The 12500-nt window shown below is 42.1% G+C and overlaps 2 protein-coding genes across 8 annotated transcripts in view; both read left to right on the top strand.

The window, feature by feature from the left end:
* LOC139396210 (RNA-binding motif, single-stranded-interacting protein 3-like) overlaps positions 1-12500 on the top strand; it is a 30555-nt gene that overhangs the window by 15830 nt on the left and 2225 nt on the right. Inside the window, exons 3-4 of the mRNA XM_071143344.1 lie at positions 11070-11180; positions 11863-11949. Of these exons, the coding sequence (XP_070999445.1) occupies positions 11070-11180; positions 11863-11949 (198 nt within the window). The remainder of the gene's footprint in view (positions 1-11069; positions 11181-11862; positions 11950-12500) is intronic.
* Positions 6841-8391, top strand: LOC139396207 (nuclear factor 7, brain-like). 7 transcript variants are annotated; one of them, XM_071143343.1, is made up of 3 exons: positions 6841-7103; positions 7156-7162; positions 7228-8391. In XM_071143343.1, exons 1-3 carry the CDS (start codon positions 6841-6843, stop codon positions 8377-8379), a joined length of 1422 nt encoding a protein of 473 aa, XP_070999444.1. In that variant the 3' UTR covers positions 8380-8391. The 7 variants fall into 7 exon arrangements, with proteins under 7 accessions (XP_070999444.1, XP_070999442.1, XP_070999441.1 ...); XM_071143341.1 differs by lacking the exon at positions 7156-7162 and having other exon boundaries at positions 6841-7085; positions 7209-8391; XM_071143340.1 differs by lacking the exon at positions 7156-7162 and having other exon boundaries at positions 6841-7085; positions 7203-8391.

Below are 12500 nucleotides of genomic sequence, written 5' to 3'. Positions count from 1 at the left end.
GATATATATATAGAGAGAGAGACACACTAAGATAGAGAAATATATATATATGTATATATAGAGAGAGAGACACACTGAGATAGAGAAATATATATATGTATATATAGAGAGAGAGACACACTGAGATAGAGAAATATATATATATATAGAGAGAGAGAGACACACACTGAGATAGAGAAATATATATATATATAGAGAGAGAGAGACACACACTGAGATAGAAATATATATATATATAGAGAGAGAGAGACACACACTGAGATAGAGAAATATATATATATATAGAGAGAGAGAGACACACACTGAGATAGAGCAATATATATATATATAGAGAGAGAGAGACACACACTGAGATAGAGAAATATATATATAGATATAGAGAGAAACAGAGAGACACACTGAGATAGAGAAATATATATGCATATATATAGATACAGAGGGAGGGAGAGAGACACACTGAGATAGAGAAATATATATATAGATACAGTGCCTTGCGAAAGTATTCGGCCCCCTTGAACTTTGCGACCTTTTGCCACATTTCAGGCTTCAAACATAAAGATATAAAACTGTATTTTTTTGTGAAGAATCAACAACAACTGGGACACAATCATGAAGTGGAACAAGATTTATTGGATATTTCAAACTTTTTTAACAAATCAAAAACTGAAAAATAGGGCGTGCAAAATTATTCAGCCCCTTTACTTTCAGTGCAGCAAACTCTCTCTAGAAGTTCAGTGAGGATCTCTGAATGATCCAATGTTGACCTAAATGACTAATGATGATAAATACAATCCACCTGTGTGTAATCAAGTCTCCGTATAAATGCACCTGCACTGTGATAGTCTCAGAGGTCCGTTAAAAGCGCAGAGAGCATCATGAAGAACAAGGAACACACCAGGCAGGTCCGAGATACTTTTGTGAAGAAGATTAAAGCCGGATTTGGATACAAAAAGATTTCCCAAGCTTTAAACATCCCAAGGAGCACTGTGCAAGCGATAATATTGAAATGGAAGGAGTATCAGACTACTGCAAATCTACCAAGACCTGGCCGTCCCTCTAAACTTTCAGCTCATACAAGGAGAAGACTGATCAGAGATGCAGCCAAGAGGCCCATGATCACTCTGGATGAACTGCAGAGATCTACAGCTGAGGTGGGAGACTCTGTCCATAGGACAACAATCAGTCGTATATTGCACAAATCTGGCCTTTATGGAAGAGTGGCAAGAAGAAAGCCATTTCTTAAAGATATCCATAAAAAGTGCCGTTTAAAGTTTGCCACAAGCCACCTGGGAGACACACCAAACATGTGGAAGAAGGTGCTCTGGTCTGATGAAACCAAAATTGAACTTTTTGGCAACAATGCAAAACGTTATGTTTGGCGTAAAAGCAACACAGCTGAACACACCATCCCCACTGTCAAACATGGTGGTGGCAGCATCATGGTTTGGGCCTGCTTTTCTTCAGCAGGGACAGGGAAGATGGTTAAAATTGATGGGAAGATGGATGGAGCCAAATACAAGACCATTCTGGAAGAAAACCTGATGGAGTCTGCAAAAGACCTGAGACTGGGACGGAGATTTGTCTTCCAACAAGACAATGATCCAAAACATAAAGCAAAATCTACAATGGAATGGTTCAAAAATAAACATATCCAGGTGTTAGAATGGCCAAGTCAAAGTCCAGACCTGAATCCAATCGAGAATCTGTGGGAAGAACTGAAAACTGCTGTTCACAAATGCTCTCCATCCAACCTCACTGAGCTCGAGCTGTTTTGCAAGGAGGAATGGGAAAAAAATTCAGTCTCTCGATGTGCAAAACTGATAGAGACATACCCCAAGCGACTTACAGCTGTAATCGCAGCAAAAGGTGGCGCTACAAAGTATTAACTTAAGGGGGCTGAATAATTTTGCACGCCCAATTTTTCAGTTTTTGATTTGTTAAAAAAGTTTGAAATATCCAATAAATGTCGTTCCACTTCATGATTGTGTCCCACTTGTTTTTGATTCTTCACAAAAAAATACAGTTTTATATCGTTATGTTTGAAGCCTGAAATGTGGCAAAAGGTCGCAAAGTTCAAGGGGCCGAATACTTTCGCAAGGCACTGTATATATATATAGAGAGAGAGAGACACACTGAGATAGAGAAATATATATATATATATATATATATATATATATATATAGAGAGAGAGAGAGAGAGAGAGAGAGAGAGAGAGAGAGAGAGAGAGAGAGAGAGAGAGAGAGAGAGAGAGAGAGAGAGAGAGAGAGAGAGAGGTGCTACTATGCAATTATCTAATGTCCACTTACCTCAGTGTCTCCCTCCTGCTGCTATAGCTGGTTTACAGAGATCACCTTGTTATCTAGTGTCCACTTACCTCAGTGTCTGCTGTTATAGCTGGTTTATAGAGATCACCTTGTTATCTAGTGTCCACTTACCTCAGTGTCTGCTGTTATAGCTGGTTTACAGAGATCACCTTGTTATCTAGTGTCCACTTACCTCAGTGTCTGCTGTTATAGCTGGTTTACAGAGATCACCTTGTTATCTAGTGTCCACCTACCTCAGTGTCTGCTGTTATAGCTGGTTTACAGAGATCACCTTGTTATCTAGTGTCCACTTACCTCAGTGTCTGCTGCTATAGCTGGTTTATAGAGATCACCTTGTTATCTAGTGTCCACTTACCTCAGTGTCTGCTGCTATAGCTGGTTTACAGAGATCACCTTGTTATCTAGTGTCCACTAACCTCAGTGTCTCCCTCCTGCTGGTTAACAGAGATCACCTTGTTATCTAGTGTCCACTTACCTCAGTGTCTGCTGCTATAGCTGGTTTATAGAGATCACCTTGTTATCTAGTGTCCACTTACCTCAGTGTCTGCTGTTATAGCTGGTTTATAGAGATCACCTTGTTATCTAGTGTCCACTTACCTCAGTGTCTCCCTCCTGCTGGTTAACAGAGATCACCTTGTTATCTAGTGTCCACTCACCTCAGTGTCTGCTGTTATAGCTGGTTTACAGAGATCACCTTGTTATCTAGTGTCCACTTACCTCAGTGTCTGCTGTTATAGCTGGTTTACAGAGATCACCTTGTTATCTAGTGTCCACTTACCTCAGTGTCTGCTGTTATAGCTGGTTTATAGAGATCACCTTGTTATCTAGTGTCCACTTACCTCAGTGTCTCCCTCCTGCTGGTTAACAGAGATCACCTTGTTATCTAGTGTCCACTTACCTCAGTGTCTGCTGTTATAGCTGGTTTATAGAGATCACCTTGTTATCTAGTGTCCACTTACCTCAGTGTCTCCCTCCTGCTGGTTTACAGAGATCACCTTGTTATCTAGTGTCCACTTACCTCAGTGTCTGCTGCTATAGCTGGTTAACAGAGATCACCTTGTTATCTAGTGTCCTCTCACCTCAGTGTCTCCCTCCTGCTGGTTTACAGAGATCACCTTGTTATCTAGTGTCCACTTACCTCAGTGTCTGCTGCTATAGCTGGTTTATAGAGATCACCTTGTTATCTAGTGTCCACTTACCTCAGTGTCTCCCTCCTGCTGGTTAACAGAGATCACCTTGTTATCTAGTGTCCACTTACCTCAGTGTCTGCTGCTATAGCTGGTTTATAGAGATCACCTTGTTATCTAGTGTCCACTCACCTCAGTGTCTCCCTCCTGCTGGTTTACAGAGATCACCTTGTTATCTAGTGTCCACTTACCTCAGTGTCTGCTGTTATAGCTGGTTTATAGAGATCACCTTGTTATCTAGTGTCCACTTACCTCAGTGTCTGCTGTTATAGCTGGTTTACAGAGATCACCTTGTTATCTAGTGTCCACTTACCTCAGTGTCTGCTGTTATAGCTGGTTTATAGAGATCACCTTGTTATCTAGTGTCCACTCACCTCAGTGTCTCCCTCCTGCTGGTTAACAGAGATCACCTTGTTATCTAGTGTCCACTCACCTCAGTGTCTGCTGTTATAGCTGGTTAACAGAGATCACCTTGTTATCTAGTGTCCACTTACCTCAGTGTCTGCTGCTATAGCTGGTTAACAGAGATCACCTTGTTATCTAGTGTACACTTACCTCAGTGTCTGCTGCTATAGCTGGTTTATAGAGATCACCTTGTTATCTAGTGTCCACATACCTCAGTGTCTGCTGTTATAGCTGGTTTATAGAGATCACCTTGTTATCTAGTGTCCACTAACCTCAGTGTCTGCTGTTATAGCTGGTTTACAGAGATCAGCAAACATTAGCAGCAGGTTAGGGATCTCTGAGCTTCTCCTCTTTGTCTGACTGGAGCTACTGAACTGTAGCGGTCTGGACTACGTCCTAAATGGCACAATATATTCTGTATTCCATCCCTACATTCTGTATTCCATCCCTACATTCTGTATTCCATCCCTACATTCTGTATTCCATCCCTACATTCTGTATTCCATCCCACATTCTGTATTCCATCTCTACATTCTGTATTCCATCCCTACATTCTGTATTCCATCCCTACATTCTGTATTCCATCCCTACATTCTGTATTCCATCCCACATTCTGTATTCCATCCCTACATTCTGTATTCTATCCCTACATTCTGTATTCTATCCCTACATTCTGTATTCTATCCCTACATTCTGTATTCCATCCCTACATTCTGTATTCCATCCCTACATTCTGTATTCCATCCCACATTCTGTATTCCATCCCTACATTCTGTATTCCATCCCTACATTCTGTATTCTATCCCTACATTCTGTATTCCATCCCTACATTCTGTATTCCATCCCTACATTCTGTATTCCATCCCTACATTCTGTATTCCATCCCTACATTCTGTATTCCATCCCTACATTCTGTATTCCATCCCTACATTCTGTATTCCATCCCACATTCTGTATTCTATCCCTACATTCTGTATTCCATCCCTACATTCTGTATTCCATCCCTACATTCTGTATTCCATCCCTACATTCTGTATTCCATCCCTACATTCTGTATTCCATCCCTACATTCTGTATTCTATCCCTACATTCTGTATTCTATCCCTACATTCTGTATTCCATCCCTACATTCTGTATTCCATCCCACATTCTGTATTCCATCCCTACAATCTGTATTACATCCCTACATTCTGTATTCTATCCCTACATTCTGTATTCCATCCCACATTCTGTATTCTATCCCTACATTCTGTATTACATCCCTACATTCTGTATTCTATCCCAACATTCTGTAATCCGTCCCTACATTCCCTATGGGCCCTGGTCAAAAGTAGTGCACTATATAGGGAACAGAGTCCCATTTGGGCGGTGCATCCTGAGATCTTTCTTAAAAAGTCCTTCAGCCACTATGGTCCTGGCCTGGTGAGACCTCCTTCAGCCACTATGGTCCTGGCCTGGTGGGACCTCCTTCAGCCACTATGATCCTGGCCTGGTGGCACTTCCTTCAGCCACTATGATCCTGGCCTGGTGAGACCTCCTTCAGCCACTATGATCCTGGCCTGGTGAGACCTCCTTCAGCCACTATGATCCTGTCCTGGTGGGACTTCCTTCAGCCACTATGATCCTGGCCTGGTGAGACTTCCTTCAGCCACTATGATCCTGGCCTGGTGAGACCTCCTTCAGCCACTCTGGTCCTGGCCTGGTGGGACTTCCTCTGGTCTTGATATGTGATCTACCTCTGGACTTGGTGTCATGTGATCTACCTCTGGTCTAGGTGTCATGTGATCTACCTCTGGTCTAGGTGTCATGTGATCTACCTCTGGTCTAGGTGTCATGTGATCTACCTCTGGTCTAGGTGTCATGTGATCTACCTCTGGTCTTGGTGTCGTGTGTAATATTCTCTATTTCTCTCTCTCACTCACACACACACTCACACACACACACACACACACACACACGCACACATACCCACACACACACACGCACACATACACACACACACACATACCCACACACACACACACACACACACATACCCATACACAAACACACACACACACACACGCACACAACCCTAACCCTAAACAATAACCCTTAAAAGAACCCTTACCCTAACCTATAACCCTAACCCTAACCCCTAACCTTTTACCCGAACCCTAATTCTAATCCAAACCCCTAAACTTAAAAAGTCTTTGTCCTCATGGGGACTTAAAAAACGGCCCCCAGGAGAGAGCATATGTTCCTTGTTTTACCTTACTTGTGGGGAATTCCTGAGGCTTTTAGGTCCCCACAAGGATAGGAGATCCAAGCCACCCACCTTACTGTGGTGTCAACAGGGAGTTACTGTTTGTTGTTGTCACTAGTACCAACAGAGGTGTGATCATTCCCTGTATGTTTTGAGCTGACCGATACCATTAAAAATAAACTTAAAGTCATTATATATAACAGCTATTACATTCCAATCGTTCTCCTGTGGTTACACCACTACACAAGTTCAACCAATCGTTCTCCTATGGTTACACCACTACACAAGTTCAACCAATCGTTTTCCTGCGTGAATAAAAGGCTCCTTGATAACCAAAAGGCAACTGACATCAAACGTCATCGCTGATTGGCTGATCAGGGTTTTCGTCGGCGTCAACTGAAACACACAACTTACTTGTCTAACCACTTTTGGTTGTCTGTAAACTCTGAGGGGCCGAGCTGAGTACAGCTCACTACTGTTAACCGTTGAGCTCTACGGTGTTCATTTGGATTCATGTGGGTAAGACCCGAGAGATATTAGAAGGACATAACCATCGTCAGAACTGTCATCTCCAAGTGCAGCTTCACCTTTTCTTTGGGGGTGGATTTGGGACTGTATTTGAGTGGAGAGTGAAGTACAGAAGCTGTTACAGAACGAGGAGAGGCAGCGGTGTGAGATAATGGCATCCGGATCATCTCTACCAGAGGACAGGTTCTCCTGTCCCATCTGCTGTGACGTCTTCAGGGATCCCGTCGTCCTGGCATGTGGCCACAGCTTCTGTGAAGTCTGTCAGCAGGAATACTGGGCAGATAAGAAACCTTGGAAATGTCCAGTTTGTAGGAGAAGATTTCCCGTAGCTATGACTCAACCTCCTCGTAACCTGGCGTTAAATGACGCGTGTGAGGCCTTCTTACAGGAGAGAAGGCAGAGAGCTTCCGCTGGGTCTGAGATACAGGAAGGGAGTCAGAGAGCTTCATCTGGGTCTGAGATTCAGGACGGGAGTCAGAGAGCTTCATCTGGCTCTGAGATACAGGACGGCAGTCAGAGAGCTTCATCTGGCTCGGAGGTGCTCTGCAGTCTGCACGGTGAGAAATTCAAACTCTTCTGTCTGAAGGACAAACAGCCCGTCTGCTTGGTGTGTCGAGATTCAAAAGTACATAAATCTCACGACTGTGTCCCCGTAGACGAGGTTGTCCAGGACCTTAAGGAGGAACTCCACACCGCCCTGAAGCCTTTACAGAAGAACCTAGAGGTCTTTAACAACGTTAAACTAGCCTGTGATAAAACAGCAGAACACATGAAGAGTCAGGTCCAGCACACAGAGAAACAGATTAGGAAAGAGTTTGAGAAGCTTCATCAGTTTCTACGAGATGAAGAGGCAGCCAGGATAGCTGCACTGAGGGAGGAAGAGGAGCAGAAGAGTCAGATGATGAGGAAGAAGATTGACGAGATGAGCAGAAAGATATCATACCTTTCAGATGCAATCAGAACCATAGAGGAGGAGCTGAAAGATGAAGACATCTCATTCCTGCAGAACTTCAGGACCACAAAGGTAAGATCCCAATACACACTGCTGGATCCACAGCTGGTCTCAGGAGTTCTGATAGACAAGGCCAAACACCTGGGCAACCTGCAGTTCAGAGTCTGGGAGAAGATGCTGGGGATCCTCAAATATACTCCTGTGATTCTGGACCCAAACACTGCACATCCCAGTCTCTCTCTGACTGATGATCTGACCAGTGTGAGAAGACCAGGCACGTCCCAGCAGTTCGTTAACAACCCAGAGCGATTCATGAGGTACACAAATGTTCTTGGCTCCGAGGGGTTCAGCTCAGGAATACACAGCTGGGAGCTGGAGGTGGGGGACCATCCTGACTGGGTTTTGGGCGTGGCTAAAGAGTCCATTGACAGGAAGCGGGAGCGTGATGCGACACCAAAGAATGGAATGTGGTGTATATCGCAGCACGGTGGGAAGTACATAGGGGGAGGAGGTGACATCATCGCTCTGAAGAGGAGACCCCAGAGGATCAGAGTGCAGCTGGACTACAACAGAGGGGAGGTGTACTTCTACGACCCCAAATACATGACACCTATCTACACTCTTAAAGTCAGATCTACTGAGAGACTGTTCCCATACTTTAATATTGGGAATGTGGCTAATGGCAACAACCCTGGTATTCAGATCTGCCAATCCAAAGTGTCTCTGAAAGTGAAGTAATCCCTGTGTGTGTGTGTGTGTGTGTGTGTGTGTGTGTGTATGTATGTTACAGCATATATATGTGTGTGTGTGTGTGTGTGTGTGTGTGTGTGTGTGTGTGTATGTATGTTACAGCGTATATATGTGTTTGTGTGTGTGTGTGTGTGTGTGTGTGTGTGTGTGTGTGTGTGTGTGTGTGTGTGTGTGTGTGTGTGTGTGTGTGTGTGTGTGTGTGTGTGTGTGTGTGTGTGTGTGTGTAAAACATGTGTCAGTTCAGTGGACATTATCAGGAGGTCATTTTGGGGGTTAAGATAATACACACATCATTTTTTAGAAACTACAGGACTGAAATATCCCTACGCTATGTGCTTCCCTTTTAATTAAGAATCAATAAGAATACATTGTTTAAAAATCAATAAAAAATACATTCTATGAGAATCAATTAAGAATACATTCTATAACAATCAATTAAGAATACATTGTTTAAGAATCAATTAATAATAAATTGTTTAAGAATCAATTAAGAATCAATTGTTTAAGAATCAATTAAGAATACATTCTATAAGAATCAATTAAGAATACATTCTATAAGAATCAATTAAGAATACATTCTATAAGAATCAATTAAGAATACATTCTATAAGAATCAATTAAGGATGAATTGTTTAAGAATCAATTAAGAATGCATTCTATAAGAATCAATTAAGAATACATTCTATAACAATCAATTAAGAATACATTCTATAAGAATTAATTAAGAATACATTCTATAAGAATCAATTAAGAATACATTCTATAACAATCAATTAAGAATACATTCTATAAGAATCAATTAAGAATACATTCTATAAGAATCAATTAAGAATACATTCTATAAGAATCAATTAAGAATCAATTGTTTAAGAATCAATTAATAATACATTGTTTAAGAATCAATTAAGAATCAATTGTTTAAGAATCAATTAAGAATACATTCTATAAGAATCAATTAAGAATACATTCTATAAGAATCAATTAAGAATACATTCTATAAGAATCAATTAAGAATACATTCTATAAGAAACAATTAAGAATCAATTGTTTAAGAATCAATTAAGAATCAATTTTTTAAAAATCAATAAAAAATACATTCTATAAGAATCAATTAAGAATGCATTCTATAAGAATCAATTAAGAATACATTCTATAAGAATCAATTAATAATCAATTGTTTAAGAATCAATTAAGAATCAATTGTTTAAGAATCAATTAAGAATACATTCTATAAGAATCAATTAAGAATCAATTGTTAGAGAATAAATTAAGAATACATTCTTTAAGAATAAATTAAGAATATATTCTATAAGAATCAATAAAAAATACATTATTTAAGAATCAATTAAGAATCAATTGTTTAAGAATCAATTAAGAATACATTGTTTAAGAATCAATTAAGAATACATTCTATAAGAATCAATTAAGGATGAATTGTTTAAGAATCAATTAAGAATACATTGTTTAAGAATCAATTAAGAATACATTCTATAAGAATCAATTAAGAATACATTCTATAAGAATCAATTAAGAATACATTCTATAAGAATCAATTAAGAATACATTCTATAAGAATCAATTCATTAAGAATACATTCTATAAGAATTAATTATCAAGGGTGAATCATGGTTGTTATTCTTACACGAGGAGTGTGCTGTATTGGGAAAATCTCACCATAAGAAAAGTTATTTGTTTCAAATGCAATGCATTTTGTTATGTGAAAAACTGTATATTTTTTCTGATTAAAAATAAACTTACTGTAAAACGGTCTAATCTCATGTGGTAACTACTTCGTGATCTGAATAAGAGTTCTGTCAGATCAGTCTGACCTTAGCTGTCAGTAGTGTTGACCTGTCTGTAGTGTTGACCTGTCAGTAGTGTTGACCTGTCAGTAGTGTTGACCTGTCAGTAGTGTTGACCTGTCAGTAGTGTTGACCTATCAGTAGTGTTGACCTGTCAGTAGTGTTGACCTGTCAGTAGTGTTGACCTGTCAGTAGTGTTGACCTGTCAGTAGTGTTAGACCTGTCAGTAGTGTTGACCTGTCAGTAGTGTTAGACCTATCAGTAGTGTTGACCTGTCAGTAGTGTTGAGCTGTCAGTAGTGTTAGACCTATCAGTAGTGTTAAACCTGTCAGTAGTGTTGACATGTCATTAGTGTTGAGCTGTCAGTAGTGTTGACCTGTTAGTAGTATTGACCTGTCAGTAGTGTTGACCTGTCAGTAGTGTTGACCTGTCAGTAGTATTGACCTGTCAGTAGTGTTGACCTGTCAGTAGTGTTGACCTGTCAGTAGTGTCTCACTCACTCTCTCACTCTCTCTCTCCCACTTCTCCCTCTCTTTCTCTCTCTCCCACTTCTCTCTCTCTTTCTCTCTCTCCCACTTCTCTCACTCTCCCACTTCTCTCTCTCTCTCTCTCTCTCTCTCTCTCTCTCTGTCTCTCTCCCACTTCTCTCTCTCTCTGTCTCTCTCCCACTTCTCTCTCTCTCTTTCCTCTCTCTTTCCTCTCTTTCCTCTCTCTCCTCTCTCTCCTCTCTCTCTCTCTCTCTCTCTCTCTCTCTCTCTCTCTCTCTCTGTATCTCTCTCTCTCTCTCTCTCTCTCTCTCTCTCTCTCTCTCTCTCTCTCTCTCTCTCTCTCTCTCTCGGTATCTCTCTCTCTCTCTCTCTCCCCTCCATCCACCAGGGTGCTGTGATAACCCCAGCTATGGACCTCTCCATGCCCATGCAGCCCTCCAGTATGATGGGTCCTATAACACAGCAGATTAACCACATGTCCCTGGGAAACACAGGAACCGTAAGTCTGACTGTAATCTTGCTGTGTCGTCTATCACCCACCAGGTGTCCTTTAGAGTTATTTTAATAAGCTTGACATCTTGATAAACTCATTTCCTGACGACGGCTCACTGATCTTCGTACTTGGCGACATCAACCTCCCGACGTCTGCCTTCGATTAATTTATTTTCAACTCCTTCTTTTTCCTCCTTGCCTCCATGCCTCCTTGCCTCCTTGCCTCCATGCCTCCTTGCCTCCATGCCTCCTTGCCTCCATGCCTCCTTGCCTCCTTGCCTCCATGCCTCCCTGCCTCCATGCCTCCTTGCCTCCTTGCCTCCATGCCTCCTTTCCTCCTTGCCTCCTTGCCTCCATGCCTCCTTGCCTCCTTGCCTCCTTGCCTCCATGCCTCCATGCCTCCATGCCTCCTTGCCTCCTTGCCTCCATGCCTCCATGCCTCCATGCCTCCATGCCTCCTTGCCTCCATGCCTCCATGCCTCCATGCCTCCATGCCTCCTTGCCTCCATGCCTCCATGCCTCCATGCCTCCTTGCCTCCTTGCCTCGCTCTTTCCCAGTCGTATCCAGCTCACACGGAAACAGGCTTGACCTCATCTTTACTAGAGGCAATGCATTGAGTGTAAGTGACTCTGGATGAGAGCGTCTGCTAAATGAGTAATATCCAGGTGTTTTTCCTGCTCTCTAACAGCAGTACTTGTCTGCAGCAGCTGCTCCAATGCAAGGAGCCTACATTCCTCAGTACCCTGCAGTGCCTGCCTCCGCCCTCACAGTGGACGTAAGTTCAACTCTTTACCATGCAGACTTAACCCTAACCCTTAACCTACGACCCCTTAACCCACAACACCATAACCCTTAACCTACAACACCATAACCCTTAACCTACAATACCATAATCTACGACACCATAACCTACAACACCATAACCCACAACACCATAACCCACAACACTTTAACCCCCTTACAACAGCATAACCCACAACACCTTAACCCACCACAACACCATAACCCACAACACCCTAACCCACAACAACACCATATCCCAAAACACCCTAACCCACAACACCCTGACCCACAACACCATAACCCACAACACCATAACCCACAACACCCTGACCCACAACACCATAACCCACAACACCCTTAACCCACAACACCATAACCCACAACACCCTAACCCACAACACCATAACCCAAAACGCCCTAACCCACAACACCATAACCCACAACACCATAACCCACAACACCCTAACCCACAACACCCTGACCCACAACACCCTTAACCCACAACACCATAACCCACAACACCATAACCCACAACACCAGTCT

This window comes from Oncorhynchus clarkii, unplaced genomic scaffold (assembly GCF_045791955.1).
Source record: "Oncorhynchus clarkii lewisi isolate Uvic-CL-2024 unplaced genomic scaffold, UVic_Ocla_1.0 unplaced_contig_12584_pilon_pilon, whole genome shotgun sequence".
In the NCBI taxonomy this organism is placed as follows: Eukaryota; Metazoa; Chordata; class Actinopteri; order Salmoniformes; family Salmonidae; genus Oncorhynchus; species Oncorhynchus clarkii.
The sequence above is the reverse complement of the archived record's forward strand: the minus strand, read 5'-3'. Positions and strand labels throughout refer to the sequence as shown.